This window comes from Peromyscus leucopus, chromosome 16_21, assembly GCF_004664715.2.
Source record: "Peromyscus leucopus breed LL Stock chromosome 16_21, UCI_PerLeu_2.1, whole genome shotgun sequence".
NCBI lineage: Eukaryota > Metazoa > Chordata > Mammalia > Rodentia > Cricetidae > Peromyscus > Peromyscus leucopus.
This window is the reverse complement of record NC_051084.1, coordinates 67,079,308-67,107,303: the sequence shown is the minus strand read 5'-3', so window position 1 is coordinate 67,107,303 and position 27,996 is coordinate 67,079,308. Positions and strand designations below refer to the sequence as shown.

The following is a 27,996-nucleotide window of genomic DNA, read 5'->3' as shown; positions in this document are numbered from 1 at the left end:
AGGTCCAATAGGCTTTTATGGCAAGGAGTCTTTGCTGCATCCAGCTCATTTGCAGCGATGCCTTGGACGAGACCTGCCTGTGGCCTCTTTCTGATCTTGTTTTCTGCCCACATAGCAGCTGTGTCGGTAAGTGGGTGTCTCTTTCTATGGGTATTTAAAGACATCGGCTCCGGCCTAAGTCACCCACTTTGTGTACATTTTTTCCCCTCCAGATTAAACATCTTTCGAACGAACATGGTAAGAATCACTTCCTGTGCAGTTTTTCTGAGTTTTCCTCCACAAGATTAGTAACATTTTTCTCCCCCTTTTTTTTTTTTGACAGACGACAATACAGATAGTGAACAGAAGGATATTTCAGAAATCAACTTAGGTGAGTTCAATTTCTGAAATATTGAGACATTGACGTCCTTTGTTTATTATTTTAATTGATTAACTGATTTGAGACAGGGTCTCTCTGTGTAGTCCTGGATGGCTTGGAAATTGCTAAAGTCAACTGGGGTGGACTAAAACAAATATCCATCCTCCTGCCTCTACCTCCGGTGTGCCAGGGCTACTGATGGGCACCACCATGTCTGAGGTGAAAGGATTTCAAGCCCAGTGGTAGGGTTACCTTTTTGAGAGACAAGTTTATTGGTGCCTACCGGCCTTAGAAGTTTCTAGAGAATGATGATGCCTGAGAGAAAGAGAATTATATTAGACTGTATCTATGCTCATGTCAGCGTGGATTGGTGCATGTGTGTGGAGGCCAGGAGTCAATTTCAGTTCTGGTTCTTCAGGAACTGCCCAACTGGTTTTTTGAGACAGGATCTCTTCAGCTTGTGTCTTGCTAAGCAAGTTAGACTGACTGGTCAGTGAGACCCCGAGATCCATATGCTTCTGTCTCTCTGTCTTTGGGGTCAAAACTACTCCTGAGTTTTTACTGGGGTTCTGTGCCTCAAAGCCAGGTTCTCATGCTTGCTCAGCATTCTTTTTTACTAACTGAACCATCACCCCAGTCCCTAGGTTAGCTTTTTCTAAGACAGCTAATGAGCCCTACTGGATCTAGACTACATAACCTAACAAGTTTTCTGTTTATGAAGATTTCATATTTTCTAGTTTGAAATAAAAGGGAAGAAGAATGGGTAATAATTCTACTTGCTAAAAATGATAAAGAATTAGCAGATAGTTCTGTTTAATGGGAGAAACATCCCAAGCCTGGACTGGCCCGTCATATGGACTAGTGATGAGGTGACTCGTTGACCAGGCAGGCATAGAGAAGCGGGTAAATGGATTTCTGTTTGGATGGCTTGTTCAGAAATGTATTTATTGAGGAAACCCATGCTGTTATCCATCGCTGAGAGGAAAGATGCCGAGGTGTTGCATGCCTTGCTTCTGTGTTCTGCCTCTGGGGTTTCAGGGAAGCCTTTGCCTCTTGACGTCTTTGGCTGGGACTGGCGTCCGTGGAGGGACACCTGATCACTCACACCTTAGAGCTTGCAAAGACATTTGCATCCAGTGTCACCGCCACCTTGCAACGTGGGAAGTTCTGTTTCCCTTTTGCAGGGAGGGACGGGAAACTCCCCATGCTTAGAGAGCCTGTGCACAGTGCTGTGAAGAGGTCATCTTCTCCTTCCTAGTGTGCCCTTCCTCCATTTCCTGCCCCCATGCAAGTGCTAGGAAATGCGCGTGTTTGCCCACAACAGGCCCCGGGAGCAGTATGGCTGGATTCGAAGCATACATATGGAAAAAATCAACTCCATAGCTATTCCCACTGGTGATGAGGGTCCAGTGGCCTCGCAGTTGGTTGTTATTTAATTTCCTGTTATCGTGTAACTAGGTCAGCATTGAGAGGGTTGAGTACATCTGTGGAATGTATGTATACAGAAGTAGGTAGAGCAGGGACAGCCTTTGTCCTGGACAGCTGAAACCAGGCTCCCTTCTAATACCTGGCCCCTCGGAGGTGTCGTTTGCAAGAAGCTATGTGCTTTGTAGAATAAGACTTCTGCTGTTACACAGGACGGCGGGGATTATTCTCCGGATTGGTTTACTGGTTGTGAACTATAGGCTCTCCTCAGATTGCAGTGCAATCCAATGATCCTGTTTGAAGCTGTTCATATTTTATAGATATTACTGCTTGTCCATAGGGCTACAAGAAGTTATCAGGCTGGGGAAGTAATTCAGTTACTTCCTAGCATGGGCAGAGTGGGTATTGTCTTAGTTAGGGTTACTGTTGCTGTGAAGAGACACCATGACCACAGTGACTCTGATAGAGGAAGACATTTAATTGAGGCTGGCTTACAGTTCAGAGGTTTAGCCTATTACTGTCATGGTGGGTGACATGGTGGCATGCAGGCAGACATGGTGCTGGAGAAGGAGCTGAGAGTTTTATATCTTGATCCACAGGCAATAGGAAGTGAACTGTGTCCACACTGGGTGTAGCTTGAATTTATATGAGACCTCAAAGCTCACCTCCACAGTGACACACTTCCTCCAACAAGGCTGCACCTACTCCAGCCAGGCTGTGCCTCCTAGTAAATAGTGCAGCTCCCTACAGGTCAAGACTCAAAAACACACGAGTCTATGGGGGTCATATTTATTCAAACCACTACATTCCATGCCCTAACCCCCATTGGCTTGTAGCCATAACTTAATGCAAGATGCATTTAGTCTAACTCTAAAGTCTCCATGGTTTATCACAGTCTCAATAATGTTTCAAAGTTCAAAGTTCAAAGTCTCATCTGAGATTCATGCAATCTTTTACTGTAATCCCCTGTAAAATCAAAATCAAAAATCAGATCACATACTTCCAATATACAATGGCACAGGGTGTACATTACCATTCCAGGATGGAGGAAAGGGAGGATAATGAATTAACAGAGATCCGCCTGCCTCTGCCTCCTGAGTGCTGAAATTAAAGGTGTGGGCCACCATACCTGGATGATTATTAGGTATTTCTGCTAAGAGCACATTTTAAAGTACTTTTATAGGTATTATCATTTAATTCTCACAAGTCTATACATTTCAGAGTCTTGTGGTTACTCTTATCGTTAAGGAGACAACATGATAATAATTAATTCAAAGCCAAGGCTTGAACCCAGGCAGGCCTAGGTTGTACATTTTTAATAGGGTAAAATTAAAATTAATTATCTAAGCATTATTTTAAAAGGTAAGTGGTGCTCTTTAAATGCTTGGGAAGTTTTCCTGCAACCTTTCCCTTCAAGAATCTTATTTTTCAGAAGTCCAACCAGTGTGTGTGGGTCCATTATGCTAAACATCTGAAAAGCAGGGCTTGGAGACATCACCTTAAGTAGATCTGCACACATTTATCATTACAAGGGCATTGTCCCTGGCTAGGTTCACAGGCTGCCATCACCTTCATAGGAGGAAATCAACTCCATGTATTTATCTAGGTGAAGGGGAGGGAACATGAAGGGTTGGGATGGGACACCAGCTGTAATGCTCACTTGGACAATGGCCTCCTAGTTCATGGCTTCTCTCTGAGCTCCAATTCTTTTCTGAAGAAGGAAAGGTTTAGAGTTCATGATCAATGCTATCCCTTCTATTTTATCTTATTTACAAGGTTATTTTAAAAATAACATTATTTTATATGTATGGATGTGTACCACATACATGCCTGGTGCCCACAAAGGCCAGAACAAGGCACTGGACCTCCTGGAACTGGTGTTAATAGATGATTGGGAGCTGCCATGTAGGTATTGGGAATTGAACCTGGATCCACTGCAAGGAGAACCAGTGTTCTTGACCCCCGGAGCCATATCTCCAGGCCCAGTTCTAAGGTTCTTGGAGAAGGGCTTTCATTCCAAAATTGAGAAGAGGGCATATCAATATGTAATACTTACTGACTGTTCACATTTACTCAATTAGAGGGAAAAAAACCCCACAATTTCAAATAGAGATAGATGACTGCATGCTGAAGGATGTACAATAGTAAAGATTCATTTTACTGTGACATGTCTTTTCTTAATGTTCATTTCAAATCCCCTTTTGTTTTTAAATCCACCCCAGCTGCAGGCCTGAACCTCTTTCAAGGGGACATCCTTCTGCCAGTGAGTGCTACCCACAATATAATACTGTGCCTTGGGAGTTGTGACACCCTCTGGAGACCAACCTGTGCTCTGGGGCTTCCTCCATGTTGGACACTGGAAAAGAAGCAAAGACTGATATGTAATCTGTGTCTGTAAGAACTTCCCCATAGTTGACAGTGATAAAAGAACATTAAAAAGCACAAAAAAGTATACAATTATCAGATAATTTATTTATCCAACTTTTCTCAATAAATGAATAGGAAGGAAGTGCTCCAGGGTGTTCGTCGGGGTTGTGCCAGAGTTAGCAGTTACCTGGCTCCTTTATTTTGTTCTTATTAATGCCTCTCAATCCCCAAAAATGGTCTCTAAGGAGTTCCCATTGTTTTCATAATGAAAAGATAAATGCCCGGAGTTAGTCTTGGGGTGTGAGCTGCGTGAGGGTCATGAAGGTGGTCTTGGGTACTGGGTTCCTCAGACGTTTGTTATTGTTGTTGTTTGTTTTCCATTTTGGTTTCATCACTTAATAAGTTTACAGAGTAGCTCTTATGGTACTTTTTTCCCTTACGGTACTTTTCATGTACACTTAGTTGGGTTGTTTCTCCTTCCTATGCATGGCTCTTGCCCATCGCCCTGATCCCCACCCATGTTTTAACCCTTGTATTCCCCTTTCCACTTCAAATTGCTCCTGCTCTGTTACCCCACCTGCTCTTCTCCCTTTAGGCCTCCTTTTTGTATTCTCGCGAGACCCCCTTCCCAGCTTCCTGACCCCTGTCCATCCTCACTTCCACCTAAATACCAAGATACAAATATTAAAACTCTCCTATGGGAGAGAACATGCAGGGTTTATCTTTCTACAACCTGGGAAATGTAGCACGTACATACAATGGAATTTTATCCAGCTGTAAATAAACATGAGACCAGTAGGGAAATGGATGGAATTGGACAACATTATGCTTGCTCTTGTTTTTCACAGAGAACCAGAAATGCCCTGAGAGACCCAACAAGCAGATGGAAGTTCCCCATTCCGTACATCCTGGCTGACAATCTGGGTAGGAGGTTGTTCTTAACTAGAAATGGGTGACCCTTTCTCTCCCCTTCCTCCTGTTCATCAACTTCAGATCAGTATATAAAGAGCCCTGAAGAGTCTTTATCTCGTGAGAAGCAAGCCATGGCATTTCTTTATCCAGTCAAGGTTTGGACAGATGACTCAGTCAGTGAAGTTCTTGCTTTGCAAGCAGGAGGACCCAAGTTCAACCCCCAGCACCCAAGTGAGAAGTCTGGCAGGCTGACTCAGGCTTGTAATCTCAGTGCTTAGAAGGTAGAGACAGGTGGGTTTTGGGGGGCCTGAGCTAGCCAACCCAGCCTGCTTGGTGAACTCTGGGAGAGACGCTGCCTCAAAATAACGTGAACTGCACCTGAGGAACAACACCCCAAACTGACTCCTGACCTCCACATGCTCAAACTCATACATGTGTACCCGCCTCAACACAAACATGCACACACAGAGAGATGCACAGACACATGCACGCACACATGCATGAACAGTCAGAAGTTACTGCACATGTTAAAATGGTAGTAAAATCAGGAACAACACGAAGAACAAAATTGTGAAAAATTTGAAATCAAAATGGTATAATTTTGTACTTCAGTGGTACAAAGGCTGAGCTGAATATAGATTTAGGATACTATTTCCAGCATATCAATTTCTTCTCCTTGTGAGAGGAACATAACATGTTTTGGAGAACTAGAACAGTCAACTATTTCAACAAGGGCACTGAGGACTCTCTCTCTCTCTCTCTCTCTCTCTCTCTCTCTCTCTCTCTCTCTCTGACAGAATCTTACTCTATAGCTGAGGTTGGCCTTGAACTCAAGTCAATTCTCACACGCGCTGAAATAACACATGTGAGCCACCCTGCCCAGCTAAGGGCTATTTCCTTAATGATGTTGCTATGACCTTATGATTCTCCAACATGGTGCTTTAAGAAATGAATACCATGTTGTAATCACTCGGCCAACTGCCAAGGGTTATAGTGTTTCTTTTAGTTAATGTATAAAATGAAATGTGTAAACCCAAGGGTTTCATTTCCTATGACTTGGACTAAGTTTTCGTTGAGCTCTCTACCTCCAGTGAGTTGATGGTGGGAGAAAGAATGCAAACGAAGTGAAATGCAATCTCAGCTCTCTGGGGGTTCGCTCCTTTTCCTCCCATCCTTGCCTTGGGTAGAACTGTACTGTGCACGGTGCTGGCTGGTCGGTCTTGCTACTTCCCACTCTTCTCACAGGGGGAGCAAGGTAACACCCCATCTGCTTCTTTGGGGTCACACTTCTCTAAACTGTGCTCTCCTCCATCTACAGGGAATTTTTGTTTTAAGCCGTGGCCCTTATTTAGCCCAGGTTGGCCTTGAACTCCTGATCCTTCTGCCTTCTCCTCCCAAGTGCTAGGATTACAGCCATAAAGCAGCATGCCTTGTTTACACGATGCTGAGGATGAACTCAAGAATTTACTCATGCTAGGTAGACACTCTACCAGCTGAACTGCATCCCGGGCCTGGGAGGATGCTATTTCAGTCTGGGGACAGGACCACTATTTCTACAGCTAGTATCCAAGGTGCTTCACTCATGCATACAAAAGCCAGAGTGACTTGAAAGCCATATCTGTTTCCTGCACTGTCACATGACTCTTCTGGGGAAAAAGCTCTGAATGAAAGAAAGGACAAAAAAAGACGAAAAAGGAAGGTGTTCGATGATTTAGTTCAGCTTCGTACACAAGTACGAGATACTTCCCTGCAGTTGCGTTTGCATTGATCATCTAAATTACGAACCAGTACCGTGTATGGAATTAACTGCAATTTTAGTTTCCAAGGAATTGAGTTATTGCCCAAAAGAAAAAAAGAAAAGAAAAAAATCTATATGGAACCTCTGTGTATTTCATATCAGTAGTGCAGTCTTCTATAAACTATGAGTTGTGTCTGTTATCCAAACTGAATGATGCCTGTCAATGTCTACAGATCTGAATGCCAAAGGAGTCATCCTCAATGCCTTTGAGATGTTCCGCCTCAAGTCCTGTGTGGATTTCAAGCCCTATGAAGGAGAGAGCTCGTACATCATCTTCCAGAAGTTTTCTGGGTTAGTATGAAATATTGGAAAGCGGGAAAAGCTTGTATCCTTCAGTTTGCAAACTGTCTGAAAGACATGATCAGAATAAAGCAAAATCACATCTTTCTCTGTTCTCTTAGCTTCTGAGCCATCTCTGTAGCCTCAAGGCTCATGCCTGCACACGTAGCATTTGAATTAGCATTCGCAGGAGCACGAGGCTGAGAGAGAGCAGGTAGGTGAGACAATGTGACCATGGCCAAGCAACTCACTGTCCCCGCAACACTGAAATCTATCAGCAAAGCCCTTTCCATCCGTCTAGATTCCACAGTGGAAAGCCAAAAGGAGATCATTTGTGGAAAATTCTAGGGTTCCCAACAGAGGAAGGAAACTGAATTTATGAAAAAAGACAAAGAAAAAAAGATTTTGGGAAAAGGAGGGTGAGTGACATTCCATGGCAGACTTAGGGAGTCTGTTAAGGTCCCCTTGTCGGTCAGTTTCTGAGGCATGTTTGGGGTTCTTCCTGGTGAGGGCCCCCCAGAAGGAGGATAGGCAATAGACGGGTGACTTACTGCTGTGAGCAAGTTCCTGAAAGGAGGAAGGATTTAGTCTGGCTTGCAACGTGAGAAGGAATATGGTTTGCCATGGTGACGAAGACTTGGTGATAGGAGGGTAAGGTGGAGGACGTTGCATCCCGAGTCAGGAAACAGAGCTGGGCTGCAAAACCCCACGGCAGGTCCCATGGGAAGCCCTTCTCCAGTAAGACTCCGCCTCCGAAGGCAGTGGTTCTCGACCTTCCTAATGCTGCCCCCCTTTAATACAGTTGCTCATGTTGTAGTGACTCCCCAATCGTAAAATTATTTCGTTGCTACTTCATATAGTTTTGCTACCATTCGGAATTGTAATGTAAATATCTGATACACTTGAACTCTGATATGCGACCCCTGTGAAGGGGTCACGACCCACCGGTTGAGAACCACTGACTTAAGGTTTCCATCGCTTCCAGAACTGTGGGGACAAACACGGGGTCTCAGTGGTGCATTTCATGCTCAACCACCCAACAGAAGGCTGGGGGCATTCCAGAGGGAGGGATTTAGGGAATCTGCCAGGAGTTCCCTAGGCTGCTAATCTCTTAGAGAAGTTTTGGGCTCTTCTTGTCCAGGATCCTCCAATATGAGGTAGGCAGTCTTCCCTGTGTGGACAGACTACATCCTGAGATGTGTAGACACACTGGTTAACTTGCTTCATTATGGATACTCTTCACAATCATGAAATTGGCCTCGGCTCCTTATAGGGAATTTGGAAAATCCCTAAAGAGAGAATTTAAATCAGCCACAACCATCACTGAATGACAGCACTTTAATCTGAAAACAATAGTGTTCTTTGGAGTGCCCTGTGGGTTTATGACGGGGAAGGGGAACACCAATTTTCCTTCCTTGCTATCTTGTTATGGAGGTGTGCCTGGAGGGAAGGGTAGCTTTGAAGATGGATCATCACTGTAAACTGGGCTAAGAAAACACAGAGTTGCTTGCTAAGGACATGCCACACTAAATTCTTTTCTTGTCGATGAGCCATCAATTCAGGGAAATGGTTTACTTTCTGTTTTGGAAAGTTCCCCTTTAAACTTTTTGTTTCCAGTTGATCCAAGCAACTGTGCAGTTTTAAGGATGAGGGGCCGTGCTTCCTCTATCTGTTCTTAGGATGGAGGACTGGTCCTTAGGTGCAAAGCTGTGGGCTGTTTAGAGGGGTAAGTTTTGATGCTCTGATGCATGGTAAACTGACTAGGGCTGACAATATTGTATTGGCTATTTCCAAACAGACAGAAGAGAACGTTTGGAAGGAGCCTGTAGCCCCAAAACCTAGACACTCTAGAGTCAGGCTAGCAGGTTGCTCTGGGATTCTGTCTCTGCCTTCAAGTTCTGGGATGACAGGTGGCTCTCTTCCTCTCCTGGCTTTTAAATGAATACTGGGGATTTGAACTCTGGCCCTCATTCTGGCATAGCAAGCGTTCCACTAAGCAATCTCCCCAGCCCCCAATTTAAAAAAAACTCAAACCTAACTTTCTTCTTTTAGTTCTGGAATCTTATAAATTGTAGCCATTTGAAATATATGTTATATATAAATATATAAATTATATATCTCTGAAAACATCTTCCTCTCCTCCCTCTCTAAAGGTGCTGGTCTATGGTTGGTGACCAACATGTGGGACAGAACCTTTCTATTGGGACGGGCTGTGCCTATAAGGGCATCGTTGAACATGAGATCCTGCACGCTCTGGGATTTTACCACGAGCAGTCAAGGACTGACCGGGATGATTATGTCAACATTTGGTGGGATGAAATTTTGCCAGGTGTGTATGAACCCAGCCTGGGGAAGAGGATGCCATTGTCTTTGTGGCTCTCTGAGAACATCTGTGGGAGGCCCAGGCTGGCTGTGGGCACAGGAGCGCCTCTCCAGTAGGAACAAGGGCTGGGAGTAAAGAGCAGCTTGAGGATCTCTCGGGGGACTGTACTGATGTGGTCACAACTGGTCCCCAAATGTGAGGATGACTCATTGTGGGGGTCACTTGGAAGACTTGGAAGTGTATGCTTGGTATCAGTATGTTGTTAAAAACTCAACTGAAAGTCCATTTTCTTGTTGTAATGAGTAAAAGGAGCTGGATTTCAGAGGACGTAGGGCTGTTTTCTGCATGGTGGCTTCGGAAGGCTGAAGTGACATGACGATAACCAGGGAATACACGGCAGAGGGTTTTATGTTTGTGTGCGTGTACATGTATGTTCATGTATATGTGTGCATATTTGTATGTGTGTGTATGCATCTTATACATGTATGTTTGTGTATGTGTGTACATGTATGTGTGTATCTGTGTGTGTGTGTGTGTGTGTGTGTGTGTGTGTGTGTGTGTGTGCTGGCTAGTTTTTATGTCAACTTCATTGTGGAAACCCAGCTGGGAGACTGGCTCCCACAGAGAACTCTTGAGGAGTGAGGGATAAGAGATATTAGATAGAAGGATGCAGGGGAGAGAAACAGATAGAAACACAGGATAGCCTCGGGGGGCCTGGATCCTTATCCCCCGGCCCCTTCTGTCTCTTCTAAAGGTCTTTTTACAGGAATGCCAAGGGGTGAAGCAAAGACCTCCCCCTAGCTCAGCCAAGTGTAGACCCTTCCAATCACCTAGAAACCATGCATGTGGTCAAACAATCCTCTAATGCAGCTCTGCTGGGTAAAGCAAGCTCAGAGAATCTTTGTGGGCCTCTTTATATAAGCTAGGCCCACTTGGGAAGAAAAGAATTTTAGTTGAGAAAAATGCCTCAATAGAACTGTCTGATCGGCAAGTCTATAGGGCATTTTCTTTTTTTTTTGGTTTTTCGAGACAGGGTTTCTCTGTGTAGCTTTGTGCCTTTCCTGGAACTCACTTTGGAGACCAGGCTGGCCTCGAACTCACAGAGATCTGCCTGGCTCTGCCTCCCCAGTGCTGGGATTAAAGGTGTGAGCCACCACTGCCCGGCTCAGGGCATTTTCTTGATTGTGACAATTGATTGGGGAGGGCCTAGCCTTTTGTGAGCAGTTCCTTTCTCTGGGTTCAGTTCCTGCCACTGGGTTCCTTTCATAACTTCCTATAATGACAGACTGTGACATGGAACTGTAAGCTGAAGTAAACTTTCCTCTCAGGTTGCTTTTGGTCATAATGTTTTATCACATCAGTAGAAACGCAACTATGACAGCATGTATGTTTATGTTTGTATGTGTGTATGAGTGTGTGTGTATATTCTATGTGTATAGTGTATGTATGTGTGTGTTTTTATGTGCATGTGTATATATGTGCTTTAATGTGTATGTATGCATATGTATATATGTATATGTGATAATTTTATGTGCCTCTGTATGTATGTGTGTGTGTGTGTGTGTGTGTGTGTGTATGCACGCATGTTTTGAATGTAGGAATTGGCTTTTTCTTTTCTTCCAGATCCTAAATAAATAATGAAACTCTACTGTGCTAGAAATGACTTCACTCTTAGCACACATAATGTTTTGAATAAATAATTTCCTTGCTCGGGAATTTTTATTTTATTTATATTTCAGTTTTATGTATAGGGTCATACATGACAGTATGTATGGCCAAGCTTTAAAATTAAATTTGAATTCAGAAAAGACTTATGTCAGCACAGCGCATTAGGGGAAAAATGGTCAGTGGTCCTTACAGGAGGATGGATAGAGTTCTGTAGTATATCAGACTCCTCTATGTCATTTCTCAGCATGTGTCCCTCCAGTCCATCATATTCTGATAATTCCACGAATGTGGAATAATGGAAAAATAACAGGAAGCTGTAATTGTACAAGCCTTATGTGTCACCAGCATGTAACACACACACACACACACACACACACACACACACACACACACACACGAATCCTGTCACCCGAGCACTGAGGCCAAGCAGTTGTCTCAGCAGAAGGTTCTTTGAAGGGAGCTTGGGCGTCTATTTCCCCAGAGATGAAATTTCAGATGAGACTTCATGTGCTTGGCTCTCAGAGCTGATTGCCCCATAACTGGGTGTGTAGGAGAAAAGGGGAATGGACTCCCAGGCAAAGGTCCTGCATCACCAACTATGAGCCTTAGAGCTCTCTTAGACTCCACCTAGATTTGCCTACAGGTCTAAATTTCTTTCTTCCCTACACATATAACTGGTTTTACTGAAAATTTCATTAGATATAAAAAAATTCCTATTTCTAAGTCTTGAGGAAAATAATATTCAATGACTTTTAAAGAAAGATATAAGGCAAACGATGCCCATTGATCAGGGTGAACTCACGCTGGCTGCTGATCTGCAGATTTGCCGCTGATATAATCTATCATGTAATCATATGGTCTATCATATAATCTGCAGTGCAGGCTGGCATATCTGTCTCCTATCTCTAGTTCCATCTCATAAAATTCCACTTATCTAAATGACCTACAATCACTGGGTTACTGTTCTCTAAGAAGACAGCAAACCCAATGATCAACAAAGCCAGTACGAGTCCCCTGAGTTATTTGTGCTTTGTATTGTATCTCATCCGCAGTTCATGGAGCCTGGAGTTTAACCTGAGGCCACAGCTGACGATGGTGCAGTTTCCGCCTCCATCCTCTGAGTCAGGACTGTGTTTCCTCTTTTCCACTAAGGAAAAGATTTGATTTCTGAGGTCTAGCAGAGGCTGGCAAGCTACAGTCCCATGAGATGCAGTTGCTTTTATAATGGAAACAACTATGACCAAATGCGTTGTGAGAAATTAAAAATCTCTCAGTCCTTCCTCTCTGGATAGGAAACAGTAAATTATTGGTGACTGGTCAATTACAGAGCACTGATTCAGCTATATAGTTCAACTCCTTATGGTGCAGCATATCTTATCTCCTTACTAATCCAACCTCAGTAAGCTACCTTTGATAGGACAATATTTATTTTATTCCCATCTTGTTTTTTCTTATAAATGTTCTTCCTCGACCAAGAGGCATGAACTTTGACTGACATGATTCTTTCTCATCAGAGGCTCAGCTTTCCCTTTGATCCTTGGATTTCTTTTTCCTAACACACAAAAAAGCTGGTCTGGTAGAAAGATGGACAGATCTGGTAATGGGTGTACTTGGTTATTAGAAAGATATATCGTAAACTTAATCCTCAATATTTTTCTTAATTCAAAAATTTCCTTTCTTTTTGTTTATAATTCTTATCTTATATTTGCTATTTTACTTTCTTTCTAAAGGCCACACACATATACACACTCTCATACAATTGCATGAAGTACTTGTAATGCATAATAATATATGATATATAAATACGTATATTAATAGAACATGGACATTTTATGGTCATTCCAACAATCTTATACATACTATTTTACAAAACTCTGTATTATGGCATCAATGGATTAAGACTAATAATTAACAATGTATATTATTTTATATATTCTCTTAACTGGCGAGCCATCTCTCCAGCCCCTCTTTTATATATTCTAATTGTAAGGTACACATACATACATATAGATAGGTAGGTAGGTAGGTAGGTAGGTAGGTAGGTAGGTAGGTAGGTAGATAGATGATAGATAGATAGATAGATAGATAGATAGATAGATAGATAGATAGATAGAGATAGATGGATAGATAGATGCTAACTGAAAATGCAATATTTCCCTTTTTGAGATATCTGAGTATCAAGACAAAGAAGAAAGTCTGGAGAGGATAATGTGACTGAGTGATACCTGTGGGTTGTCTCTCCTACAGACTATGAACACAACTTCAACATTTATGACGACAACTACATCACAGACCTCAACACACCCTATGACTATGAGTCTGTGATGCACTATGATCCGTTTTCATTCAACAAGAATGAGAGCATCCCAACCATTACAACCAAGATTCCTGAGTTTAATGGCATCATTGGGCAGCGTCTGGATTTCAGTACCATTGACTTAGAGAGACTAAACCGAATGTACAATTGCAGTGAGTACCTCTGTGCCTGAGGACTGGCTAAAGTGGCTTGCACACTTTTCTTGAACGCTCTGCAAAGCAGCAGCCTCCATAACCTTAAGCACTCTCTCTTCAGAAAAAGACATCTCATAGGATGCTCATGTCCTATGCATGGTTTGTAAGGTACCAGTACTGGGCAAATGTAAGGAGCTGTTATTGTCTACTTCCTCTGGCTTCCTTCCAAAAGGCAAATATAATTATGTCAAGGTTAAGATAGGCAGGGGGCTGGAAAGTGTAATGTACCCTACAAACTCTTTCCTCTGGTTAATCTTAAAGTTCCCTAAAGCTCTGAGATGGGGACATTTCCCAAGTGTGCTGAGAAGGTACACAGGGGCCTTGTGAGTACAAGCCTATTGAGCTAGCTGCCTTACCCTTGGTCTTGAGTTCACGTTTGCCTGTCTAGCAAGGAATGAATCCAGGTTTTTATTCTGGGTCTCTAAGCTACATGGTTCTGTGTCTATCTTCTAAGAGCAACCAGAGACAAAAAGAACTGCATTTGAGAAATGAAAGGTCTGTGGTTTTGTTTTGATTTAGTGGCTTAAGGCATTGACTATTTGCAATGAGATACCTTACATTTTTAACCATGTGTCAAAAATGCCCCATTTAGCTACAACCCACACCCTGTTGGACCAGTGTGCCTTTGAGAAGACAAACATCTGTGGAATGATCCAGGGGACCAGAGATGATGACGACTGGGTCCGTGAGGACAGCACTCAGCCTGGACGAGTGGATCACACCTTGGTGGGACAGTGCAAAGGTTGGTGGTCATCAAAAGTCAGCAGCACCCTGAGCTGGTAAATGGCTGCTGGTACATTTTGCCTTTAGGTTATTGTGTTAATTATCAAACCTGAAAATCTGAACGAGGACAAAGACTATTTCTCATATCTTAATCATTAACTCAATAGAAAGTACCCAGGCTGTGGAGATGCAAGAAAACATTGTAGTTAGTCCCCAGCCCTGCATGCTGGTGACCTTAATCAGCCTCAGAAGGTGACACAAAATGAATGCCTTGAAAATAGGAGGAGAAGGTGTTGGGAAGAAGTTTCACAGGAACAGATACAGGGCAGTAGAGGAGGCACATTATCAAAATGTGTTGTATACATGTGTGAAATGCCAAGGAATCCATTTTAAAATATTTGTAACTAAAAGTAGGAAATAAAGATGTATGTTTACCATGTCAAAACTGTTAAGGGCATACCTAGTTAATAACACGACTTTATAATAGAGGGTAGTGTTTCCAGGTCAGTACCCACCAATGGAAATACCATGGTAGCCACATATAGAATGCACATTTTACAGTAGCCTCATATCGGGCTAAAAGGAGACAAGGAAAGTTCATTTTGATTCAAAGGTATTAGTATTTTGTATATTTATTATATGTAACGTACATTAAAGTGTCTTTGTGAGATACTTTTTATAGGAAGTATCTACGTTGTTACTCTTAACAGTACTTCTCAGTTTGTACTGGCCTCACTTTGAGTCCTTAGTGGACACATGTGTGTGATGGTTGATGTGTTGGCAGCATAAGATCAACTGATTCATGCATTTGCTTTATTTCCTGAAAACCCATAAGGTCAGACAGATTTCGGTTTGAAATGCAGTGCCCCCCACCGACTGTTGGTGATTGCGGGAAATTGTTACGGTGCGCTGCTTTTCTTAAGATGTCTTGGCATTTACAAAGCTTGCGAAACACAAACATGCTAAAACTCCCCGGAGGAATGGAGGGATGAGGCTTATGAAGCCTCTGGCGGGAGACCTGTAGCTCTCTCTCTCACTTTTCATATCTTCAACTTCCCTTTTTCTGGGGAGGCTTTTAAAATTCTATCCACTTATTTATTTATTTGTTTATTTATTTATTTATTTATTGACAAGACAGAGTCTCCCGTGGCCCAAGCTAGTGCAAACTTGTTCTTCAGGGGACAGTGACCTTGAACATCTAATCCTCCCTGTCTGCTTTCTTAGAGCTGGGGTTCTGGGGTACACCATCACAAGCAATTTATTTGGTGCTGAGGATTGAACTGGGGTTTCAATTGAGCCACATCTCCAGCCCCTTTAATTTTTTTTTTTTTTTTTTTTTTGTGTCTGTTTATCACGTGCCTGTCATGGAAGTCATGTCAAGCCTCTTTGAAAGCTAGTGAGGTTACAGTTTATAGGAGCCCTTTAAAGGGCTAGACTGTTGTTGGACAGCCTTTTTAGCGCATGTTAGCCTGAGAGTTGATTAGATTTCCTTTCAGAAGAGTTAGCTAAATGCTAGGCCACCAAGAAGGTCAGAGGTCACAAACCACTGGTCCTCTGAGCGGGGCTGAGGATGAAAGTCTCTGCCACACAGTACTCAGAGGGTGATCGGTCCTGAGATTGCATTGCCACGGTGACCTCTGATTTGCCCTCCCTATGAGTTCATTACTAGGCTGATCATATTCAACATCCAGAGAGGCAAAGAGATGACTGCAGAGGAAGAACCTTCTGGGAGAATGTTCTAGATCCCTTGTAGAAAGGACCACACACGTCCCAGAAGGAATATCTGGGAAAAGCTCTAGTATTTTATCCAGACCATCTATCCTGAGTCCTGCATTCAAAGGACCCTTGCTAGGGAGGGTTTTCTCTGCTCAGGTAGACTTCAAGAACCTGAAGGGTCCCCAGGGACAGAACCCACCTCCCATTTGAAACTCACAGATAGGAGACAATGTCCAGTCAGGTTAGATAGGACATGGATTCAGACCTCCCGGGTCCTAGGCCTGAGTTATTTGATTTTTGTTTTTCAGCTCTAACACTCACATGGTCTTAACTTTCTTCTTTAATGCTACTCCAGAGTTTTCCTTTATATTCAGGGAAAATCCTCTGTCAGCCCCTATGTCTCGAATGAACCGTTCCATGGAACAACAGATGATTCTTTACCACTGATAATAGACCCGATCAGTGTGGTTAGAAACAGCAGTTTCAACCTTTTTTTTGCTACAGACATTTGAAACCCAAACCATACATCTGAATTGTTTCTTTCAGATTTGAGGAGATCAACTCTTTTCTTTGTAATGAATCTCTAATTTAAACTAGGAAGTTGGCAAGGGAAATGGAATTCACCTCACAAATACCGAATTCCATCACATTCGGATTGAAGACTGTGTAAGGCAGACGTTTGCATTTTTACAAACTTGGAGAAAAGGAAAACAAAGGGAAAGATGCAAGTTTGGATCATCCGTAATTCCAGCCTTTTAGAGGCTAAAGACAGCAGGATCGTGAGTTCGAAACCAGCCTGGACTACGTATAAAATCTCTCCCGAAGTAAATAAATATAAATGTAATAGAGAGATGTGCAGAGCGTTGGTATTAGCTAGCTAGTCACTATGCCCATTGAGAGAGGATGTTTCTGTCCCTGTTCCTCAGAAAAGTTCTAGCTTTGGATGCCTAGATAACAGCAATGGCTTCCTGCATCACTCTGTCTGGGTAGATGGAAGTCACAGACGACGGTAGAGATGGGATGTTTGGCTGTTCTCTCCACAGCTGCCGGCTACTTCATGTACTTCAATACCAGCTCGGGAGGGAAAGACGAGGTGGCGCTGCTGGAGTCTCGGATCCTCTACCCCAGGAGGAAGCAGCAGTGCCTGCAGTTTTTTTACAAGATGACAGGAAGCCCTGCAGACAGACTCACCGTCTGGGTGAGGAGGGACGACGGCACGGGCAACGTGCGGAAGCTGGCCAAGATACAGACCTTTCAAGGTATCGAGAGCCAGCCCAGAAGGACAGGCTTGTGCAAAGCTGGGACCATGGTCCTCTTTCTGCTGGTCTCTCTCCTATCACCCTCTCCATTCTTCTCTTGTCCTCTCCTTCTCCTTCCAGCCTTCCTCTGCTTCATTCTCACCATCCTCCATCCGCACACCCCCCACCCCCCCAACCCCCCACCCCGCTCTTCTGAAAGTCCACCATGAGATCTGGCATGTTTTACCAGCATGCTCTAGGCACTTGAAAATTGAGGGCATAGGTGAGGCTCAAAGACACTTTTAGAAGAGGCCATATGAATCCATGACTCCAAGAAAGTAGGCGATTCAGAGGCGGAGACTCAAGAGCGAAGAGATGCTAGCCAGTTGGCCATAACTGGTGTGGGTTCTGTTTCAGGGGAGGAAATGACATCACTATTTAAAAGACTGACGTACCTTGAAGTCTCCTTCCTGAGACTTCGCAAGTAGGTTCCAGCTACTTCAGCATTTAAAATAATGATAGGAACATAAGCCATTGAGTATATCAACTCCACTGTGGCCATTTATTTGCTAAGTGTTGTTCTCTGTGTTTCTGGGAGTCCAAATGAAAACCTTTGGGATGTGAGTGCCCTCAGATCCAGCTTCTTAAAGCTAAATATTTCTAGTTTTTGTTGTTGGGGCAGCGGGTCTTCAGAACAAGTAGGGGAGACAGGCTTTCCCTTTCCCCAACCAACTAAGAAGTCCTCAAAATGAACCCTAGAAAACAAATATTGTTTCCACTGTAATTGAAGAGACTGCTTTTCTTAAAGGGAGAGAACTTGCTGAGATGTCTTTGGGAAGAGTAGGTGTCCAATTACTTTTACCCACTCCATCATCAGCTGAAAACTCTGAAGTCATGGTTCTTTTTCTTTTTTTCTTTTTTTGCGGTGGGGGAGGGTCATGGTTTGCCACTCCTGGCTGTAATAATCAAAACTAGTATGGTGGAAAGATGTCTCCAATCTGCCTTTTACTTTTTCCTTTAGTAATGAAAACATTATTGTAAAGAACTGGCACATAAAAGTATTATACAGTGAGATTAGCCAGACGCATATAGCATTTCAAAAATGCCCTTTAAAAGTAAAGAATATTTAAAATGAAAATGTGTTGTAAATATAATGATATTGGTGGACTGGTTGTTAACTGTGTCCAGCTCACTCTGAAAATGTTACACTGGGCGCATGAAACCATCCCAGGTGGAATTTAGTTCCTTAAACTGGTTTGACTTCCCATAGAGCATCTTCATAAGTTCCCTAAAAATAACGTGTAAATGGATTTTTGAAATCAGTCCATTCTAAGGTTGGCCTGTCCATGAAACTTTTCTAAAAGGCTAATTTAATATGTCCTGGCATTTATGGGGTATTCAGCACAACTTAGTTACAATCATTTTGGAGTAGCTTGTAACTTTGGTGAAATGTCTATTTTAATCCAGAAGCTTACATAAAAATGTGTCTATCAATATGCTTATCAACATGTAAGATAAGGGTCTATAAGACTTTTATATTAAGCTAAGCTACAAAATGTTTAAAAACAAAAAGGAGTATGAATACACACACACACACACACACACACACACACACACACACACACACACACTACACATATACAGCTTATGTTATAGTGAGGCCAGTACCTCTAATAGATGACATTCTGAACCACCATGGATGAAGTTTGTCTCAAACAATAGAAGCATCACCATCACCTGCCTGATTCAGAGAAGCCTCTCACTTAGATAAAAACTTAGGAATTTCATTTAAAAAAATGTCTGTGATCATATGGCACAGTCTCTAGTCCACTGCTCCCCTCCCCCACATTTCAGCCTTATTATCACAACCCGTATTTAAAATGAAAAATAAAATCAAAGCAGTTGCTCAGTAGCGAGCCATGAACTTTGATTCTCCTGTCCCCACGATCTGTAACCTGCCATGTGCTTACTTCACATCTATGCTTTTTGTCCCCGTTTTAGGCTTTCAGTCACCCACTCTGTTTCCAGTCCATGTGTCTCTATGCAAGAGATGACATCCACACAGATGCCCATGTTACTGGTGTGGTCCATGTACCTTCTCTACCTTCTTAGTGCGTCTGGCAGGTCACCAGTTCCGCCCAGGAGCGTTTCCATGGTCATCCTTAGAAGGACCAGAGAGCAAAGAGGGATACGGATGCTCTTAGTTCTGGGAAGAGCTTTGCTCTGGCTAGAAGATGCAGGAGAGGAAAGAGGCCATCCCAGGGTCTCCTCTCAGCTTCATTTCCGACTAACTTCCTTTGCATGTGTTTTGGGTGTTCTGAGTTGCTCTGTCTCTACCTCGCCTGGACTTCATACTCTGGCTCTTCAACTCAGGGTCCCGTATTCGGCAATGGCCCCTCATTCTCTCACCTCAGCTCTTTATTCAAAGTTCCCACTTCTACTTCAGTCTCTGAAAAAGAACAAGTAGACCATGTCTGCTCTCGGGACATGAGTCACGGGCTTCTGGTAACCCTGGATTCCCCGGCTCACCTCCATACTGGTGCTTCCAGATAGACAAGGAAAAGTCTAGACAAACAGATTTTGGTAACAAGTCCCAGGCTGAACCATATGAAATGTATCCATTACTTGATTTTTTTTTTTTACTCAAAATTGTCTGTTTTATATGGGTCAGCTGATACACGCATGGACAGTTTAGTGCTTCCGATATTGGGGAGTGCTGTGGCAACAGAAAGTTCGCTCGGGAGGAAACCTGTGACTGTAAAAACAGTGAAAAGCAAAACCGGTTAAGATGTGATTACCGGTTGTAAAGTCAAGTCTGGGGTCTGGGGTCGGGGGGTAAGGAGGGGGGAGGATAAGAACGGGCACAACGACGTGGGCGTGAAAACGCTGCAGCGAAGCCCGCCACTGCGGATGCTATCTTTAAACATCACAGTGTGCCTTTTGAAAAAGTGGTTCCCCTTGCTAAACAAGCGGTTGGCGAAACTGCTTAACGTGTCTACAGCGGCGCCTATGTTAGGAGCGGCCACGAAGAGTGGATGAGGGAATTGATATGCCAGGCTCGTTCGTTGTTGACATCGACTGTCATCAACCTTTGTCCCCAGGAGATTCTGACCACAACTGGAAGATTGCTCATGTGACACTCAGAGAAGAAAAGAAATTTCGCTATCTTTTCCAGGGCACCAGAGGTGACGCTGGCAACTCAGAGGGGGGGATTTCCCTGGATGACATCACTCTGACAGAAACGCCCTGCCCTGCTGGGGTTTGGACCATACGGAATATCTCCCAGGTCCTGGCGAACACGCCTCAGGGGGAAAGGGTTGTGAGCCCTAGGTTCTACAGCCCTGAAGGCTACGGTATGGGGGTGACCTTGTACCCCAATGGTAGAAATACCAGCAATCCTGGCTATCTGGGCCTCGCTTTCCACTTATGCAGTGGGGAGAATGATGCGATTCTGGAGTGGCCCGTGGAAAACAGACAGGCCATCATGACCATACTGGACCAGGACCCCGATGTCAGGAACAGGATGTCCTTAAGCATGATGTTCACTACCTCCAAAACCCAAATTTCTTCAGGTAGGTGATTTGAGCAAAAGAACTGCCTCTCAGGCTGGGATGGCCAGCATCGGTATAAAAGGTAATCACATTCCTTAGTTTTTTTCCCGTTGTGTATCGGAACAGCATAGTGATGTGAGTGTGGAGTTATTGGTTGTTTTTCTTGTGTTTCTGTGTGTGTGTGTGTGTGTGTGTGTGTATGTGTGTGTGTGTGTGTGTAGGCCAGAGGACAGTCTTGAGTGTTACCCTTCAGGCACCTTTAACCTTTTTCAAAATATTTATTATTATTTTTACTGTAAAGTATGTATGTGCAGATATATCATATACGTTTGAGCCCAGATGTTAGCAGAGGCTAAGAGGCATCAGATTCCGGGAAGCAGAGTTACAGAAAGTTGTGCGCTGCCTGATGAAGGTGCTGGGAACTGAACTTCGGTCCTCTCCAAGAGCCATCTGCACTCCTAACTGCTGAGCCACCCAGCCCCCCACCCACATTCTCTTGACACAGGGTGTATTGTTAGTCTGGAACTAGTCAGGTACACTAGAGTGGCCAGGCAGAGCCCAGGGTTGTGCCTGACACCATTGTCCCAGTGCTGGGATCGCAAGCATGTGCCACTATGCTTGGGGGTTTTGTCGTTGCTGTTATTTTTTTTTTTTTTTTGGTTTTTCGAGACAGGGTTTCTCTGTGTAGCTTTGCGCCTTTCCTGGAACTCACTTGGTAGCCCAGGCTGGCCTCGAACTCACAGAGATCCGCCTGGCTCTGCCTCCCGAGTGCTGGGCGTTGCTGTTATTTTAATGTGGGCCCTTGGTGTCAAACTCAGTGTCCCCATTTGGTGGTAGACTGAGTCATCTCTGCAGTCCTGTTTTTCTTTCTTTTCTTTTTTTTTTGGTTTTTCGAGACAGGGTTTCTCTGCGTAGCTTTGCGCCTTTCCTGGAGCTCACTTGGTAGCCCAGGCTGGCCTCGAACTCACAGAGATCCGCCTGGCTCTGCCTCCCGAGTGCTGGGATTAAAGGCGTGCGCCACCACCGCCTGGCTATGCAGTCCTGTTTTTCAATGCCATTGTCTCCTTCTTGAACCTAAATGTCCTCTTAGTCATCTATGAAAGGCCTGCTCTGTACCAGGCTCAGCAATGGAGACTCAGGTTCCAGGAACTCAAGTGGCCCCCACCCAGCCAGAATGGGTCTAATTGAGAAGGTAGACATTGTCCACCAGAAACTCAGACTTCAGGAGGCTTTCTGTAGTATTGATGTGTTAAGTCTGAGACTGACTGGCATCAGTATGTCCATGAGATAAACTTACATCAACAAAAAGATGGGCTATTTTTTTTTTTCAAAAGAGACATATGCCTCAACGAGGGGTCTCAGCAGTAGGAGACCCTGTACCCATCATTAAGAAAAGTTACTGGGTAGAAGGCTAGCAAGCAGGGCTGTGGCTCTCTGGCCTTCTCACCTCTTAGTTCTGAATTCTAACCATCCAGTAAATAGAAAAAAAAATCTTGATGCGTGTATGTAGAGTGTGTGCACGTGTGTTTTAACAAAGCCTGTCATGCTCATGACAGACACATTGGAGGGGACAGTACCAAAGCTAACGAGGCTGCATGTCCCTCATTACTCCACAGCTATAAATGGCTCTGTCGTCTGGGACAGGCCATCCAAGGTGGGAGCCTATGATCAGACCTGTGACTGTTTCAGAAGCCTTGACTGGGGCTGGGGCCAGGCCATCTCCCACCAGATGCTGATGAGAAAACGTTTCCTTAAGGACGACACCCTCATCATCTTTGTAGACTTTGAAGGTACTTTGTTAGACTTCCTGTGTCAATAATTTTAGGCTCTGCATGGTCTATTGATTTACCTCAAATTTAAAGCAAGTCAAGGAGGTGGGAATCCTTCCCTCCCTCCCTCCCTCTCTCCCTCTCTCTCTGTCTCTCCCTCTCTTCCTCCCTCCCTTCTTTCTTTCTGTCTCTTTTTTTTCTTTAAAGAAAAAAGCCTGTGTTGTTATAGCCACATTTTACTTGTTTGGTCAAGGATTCATACTTTCGCATGATGCTTGAATATGTTGCTTGATTGACACATGCAAATTATGCATAGTCTTGCAAAGCACACCACGTGACACAGTGACACATCTGTCTATTATATGACTAGCAACCCAGGGCAAGTGGAGCTAGCTTTTCAAACACCCACCCTTTCTTGGTATTAAAAACTATAAGCTTTAACTGTCACTGGGAGAAACCAAAATTTCATCTTTTTGAAGTGTTATCTTTGTGAGAGTTAATCAGCTATGACAGTGTGCTGGCTTCCGGTGCGCCTCCGTCTATGCTCCCTTGGTTTGACTATGCTTCTTTGTGCAAACTCAGCAAGTTCGTGTGTGACAGAATCGTTTTCCAATGAACGAGCCGGCATTACGAGAAGAGCGGCTTTTCTGTGTCACAGGTGGTGTTTGTGCAAGGTAGAGGAGGCTCAGGGAACCCCACAGGCAGTTATTAATCTTGGATTCTCTCACTGCCATGGCCCGTTTCCTGAAGATCTCACCCACCTGATCCAGACTGAAGTCCCAACTCTGGCCAGCGATGTGATCTCCCGAGGCCTCCTTCTCCAAGACCAGGAGTCTCCGGTCTTGGGAGAAAGTTCTGGAAGAGCCATGTCGGAGGAAACTCTGCCAAGCCCCCCGAGCCAGAGACAACCCGGCCGACAGAAGCGGTCAGTGAAGAACACTGGCCCCATGGAGGACCACAACTGGCCACAGTACTTCAGAGATCCCTGTGACCCGAACCCTTGCCAGAATGAAGGCATCTGTGTGAACGTGAAGGGCATGGCCAGCTGCAGGTAGGCTCCACGGCCAAGGATGGCAGGAGGTGGGTGAGGTAGCGTATCTGAGTCAAATTTGCTCACCATGGTGGGGCTGAGGAGGTGTGTCGGCTGGTAAAGTGCTTGCTGCACAACCTGAGGACTTGAGCTTGGGTTTCTAGCACCCCCATAAAACACTAGAGCATAAAGCACCCCCCAGTGCTGGGAAGGTGGAGACAGGGGAATCCATGGAGCTCACTGGCCTGATAACCTAACCGCATCAGCCAGCTTCTGGTTCAGTGAGGGACCCTGCCCAAAGTAGAAGGCGAAGAGTGACCAAAGAAGATAACCAGTGTCTATTTCTGGAACCGTGCACATGAACACATCACACGCCACACATGCACGCACATACACATACACACCAATGCAGGAACACATGCATGCACATACACATACACACACTTACACGCATGCACACACATGCATGCATGTACACATGCATGCACACACACAACACACACACACACACACACACAAATACATAATACCTAAAAGAACATGGCAGTGACTACATTATAGAAGATGTTGTTTGCCTTAACTGTAACACTATGGCTCACAAATGACCTAGGGGCTTTGGCTTTCTGCTCTGTGCCCTGCTACAGAGAATCAAGATCAAGCTTAAATCTTCATGGACAGCAGATGTCTTATTAGTTATTTAGTAGTAGTAGCAGTAATAGTTTTAGAATTCATCAGTTCTGTTCTATTATTATATTTCCAATAACTGTAATGGAAACATGTGATTATCATCATATTTCTGCTTCCTGGATATCATGTGTCCTCCTAAGCATCATTCGACATGATCTGAATTATCTTTTCTACCCTTGAGACACAGTTCTTCTTGCCTTCATCTAGTATATCAGGGAGATTAATGTGCAAAGGGTAATTTGTCCCAAATTATCCAGATAATCAAGGCTGGAGCTGGGCCTTGCATATACCTCTGCCTGTCTGTGAAGTTGGCTGTGTCTGATAGTTATTTTTCTAACGTTTGTATACAAACCTAACGGATATGTCATAAACAAAGATGTGGAGGGAGAGACACATCACCTGTGGTCGGCAGGGTGATAGCAGATGTAGGAGCCATGCTGCATGCGGTCCCTAATAGGCAGGTGTGAGCTTTGTTTCTTTTGAGCTTTTACCTGCAAATAATTTCAGGCTTGGAGATACACTGCACAAAAAGTACAGATTTCCCTGTATCCTTAAAAATTTTTTCCTGTCGTGTTAACATCTCACACAACCATGTTACCACTAGCAAAGGCAAGGCACGGACATCATCTCAACTCTGAGGACCAGACAGCCGACGTCATTCAGATTTCAACACGTTTTCCTCAATGTCCCCTTTCTATTCCAAGACCCCACAATGCATTTAGTTCCACATCTCCTTAGTCTCCTTCAGCTTGGAACAATCCTTGTCTTTCACCATTCTGACATCTTTGAAGAATGACGCCATTACTTCACAACATTTCCCTTAATTGTATTGACTCTAGATTTTTTTCATGACTAGATTGAGCTTATGCTTTAGATACCAGAGGCCAAGAGTACTTTGCTCTTATTATGTTCGCTGCTCCTGGGGACACATCAACAAATGTTGACTCACCCCCAGATAGGGCACCAACAAGAGATCGAAGACAGAGGCCTGTGCCTCTGCCTGATGGGTCCTCAGATGCCATTTCCCAGTAGGGACTTCTGCTAGCCTCACTGGTCCCCAAAGGGAGGCCAGGGGTTGCCAAGCATGCACCAAAGTGTTCTTTTCCACAGCCCTAAAGCTGGGTCTTTGTGAGATAAGCTTGCTAAAGGTAACTCAAGCTGGTGGCCTTGGGTCTGAAGAAAAATGTGTCTGATTTAAGAAGCAAATACTTAAGCTAGAGATGAATCCTTTAAAAGTTAAAAAAAAAAAAAAAAAAAAAAAAAAAAAAAAAAAGCCAGGTGAGGTGGCTTACGTTTGTAATCCTGGCACTTGAAAGGCTGGTGCGGGAGGATCATGGGTTTGAGGCCAGGAGGAGTTCCACAGTGAATTCCAGGCTAGTCTGAGGAGTCACAATGATACCCTGACTCAATACTCACCCTGGAACTAAGGGAGTAAAACAACTCCAGGGATAAAGAAGGGCCTCTGACTCATGAACACCCCAGCCTGTTCCATTGAGTTCTCTGCAGCTGAGATTCTGGAACAAAGGCAAGGTTTGTCACCGTGGGAGCTGTGGAGCCCTTCCCCCAATGATCCTTATGCTGAATGACATTTTAAGAAGAAAACAGTCCCCAAGTTTAGCTGTTATGCCCCTACTATGTGTCAACAACTTAACTGGCATAGGACCTGTTTTTCAGCTTCACCAGCCTTGTGACTCTGAGAGTTATTTATCCTTCCTCAGCTTAAAAAACGAGAATGGCTAGATTATAACCCCTACCTCAAAAAGCCGTGGTGTGGTTAAATGTAGCTATGTATAAAGCCCGTGGATGGGCTGGCAGTGGGCTGTGATTGTTTGCTACTGTTACTGGTGAGTCATGTTACTAGAAAGCACCTGAGGTCCAGGTTGTTTCCACTCTCTGTGTCCTGTTCCCCAGGTGCGTCTCTGGGCATGCCTTTTTCTACACGGGGGAGCGCTGTCAGGCCATGCAAGTTCATGGCAGCCTGCTGGGCCTGATCATTGGCGGCATCACTGGCTTGATCTTCTTGACCTTTGTCACGTTTACCAACACTTACCAAAAGCTGCTGCGGTGAGCAGATGCCTGCTGACGTCCACCAGACTGCGGAAGGGCCTCCTCCACCCAGACTGTCTTCCTGTGGTCAGCATCCTTTGGAATAGTTTTTATATCAAGCATTCTTGAAAGGGCTTCCGAAACCAAAGCTGCCAGTCTCATGTGTGGCTCTTTCCACTTCCGTCCCTTAGCACTTCGTCCCTTACCACTTCCGTCCCTTACCACTTCCGTCCCTGTACAGCTCTGTTAGCTGTCTATGAATTCCTGGTGAATCCTCACATCCTGAGACAGCAGCCAGAACATTTAATTATAAACCTTTTGCTTGCTTGACTCTCCCCCCTTAGATCACATGCTCCAGTCAGGTAGGGGACACATTATCATCAGCTACCACATTGGCCTCAGGGCTAGAAGCATTCTTGGCAGGTGTATTGTGAGTACTCAGTTAGTATTGAATGAATGAACCAACCAGTGAATGAATAGCTGTGAAATAATAGTCTTTTGTGTGTATTTCAGATCATAAAACATATGATTAAATCTAAATGTGGGTGTGTTTGAACCAAATTGCTTTCACCAGACAGAGCAGTCTTATTGCTCATTCGGTATCCTGTGAAATGATTTCAAAGATCCCTCTGGTAGGCTGGGTTTCCATGACTTGTACTTTCTTCTTGCTCTGGTTTTAAGGAAAAGGCTTAATAAATCTAAAAAAGATGGAGTGTGTGTACTCTATGTCCCCAGTGTGTGTGTGCGCATAACTCTGTTACGTTATTGTATTATGTTAACAGACCAGAGGCATCAGGTAGAACTTTGAAGACATGTTTATAGCTCTTCGTCTCTCTGTAGCCTCAAGCTGGTCAAGTGAAGCTGGGACAGGAAAGTTCCATGAGGGACCTAATGAAAAGGAAAACTTCCATCCCCTCCTCAGCCAGCAAAGAGTTGGCTCTTGATGTTTAAGGACAGAAGATCCCAGCAACCCGAGTAGCCCAGCGTTTAGGTGACCAGACTTCTGAGCCACAGGCTTCATTACGTTTCCATGGAGTTAGCCTGCACCAGAAACAAATGTGAGGAAAAAGGAAGGGTCCCTTGGAAAGATAGGAGCCTAGCTTGTATCCAGCCATGAAAGGACCCAGAGGACAGGCACTCTCTAACTGGAGATATAGAAGCATGCCTGGGAGCATGCCCAGCAGGAGCAGTTGACACCATGGCATAGCCCCTCCCCAGAATTTCTAGTTTGGTAGGTCTTCGGTGGCCTGGTGATTTGTATTTCTTTTTTTATATTAAAATTTTTTATTAAATTATTTCAATAAAGTTAAGATCTTTTTTACTAAGAAAATGTCTTATTCATTTTACATACCAGTCAAAGATCCCTCTCCTCCCTCATAATTTGCATGTCTAACAGGCTGCCAGGTGATACTGATGCTGCTGGCCTCCTCCACATGCCTTAAGAAATACTTTCCAGCAGTGGTGGCCCATGTCTTTAATCTCAGCATCAGAGGCAGGTGGATCTCTGAGTTGGAGGTCTCCAGAGCGAGTTCCAGGACAGCCAGGGCTACACAGAAAACCCTGTCTCAAACAAACAAACAAAAACAAACAAACAA

The 27,996-nt window shown here is 44.1% G+C and overlaps 1 protein-coding gene across 1 annotated transcript; it reads left to right on the top strand.

The window, feature by feature from the left end:
* Positions 1–4: 4 nt before the first annotated feature.
* On the top strand, positions 5–27,113 carry Mep1a (meprin A subunit alpha). The gene is made up of 14 exons (XM_028887284.2): positions 5–126; positions 213–237; positions 323–370; positions 4,006–4,046; positions 4,999–5,074; positions 7,034–7,151; positions 9,293–9,468; positions 13,378–13,599; positions 14,234–14,383; positions 17,124–17,339; positions 20,420–20,890; positions 22,486–22,659; positions 23,389–23,689; positions 26,267–27,113. The coding sequence occupies exons 1-14, from the start codon at positions 58–60 to the stop codon at positions 26,421–26,423; spliced, it is 2,244 nt and encodes a 747-aa protein (XP_028743117.1). The 5' UTR covers positions 5–57; the 3' UTR covers positions 26,424–27,113.
* Positions 27,114–27,996: the final 883 nt, after the last annotated feature.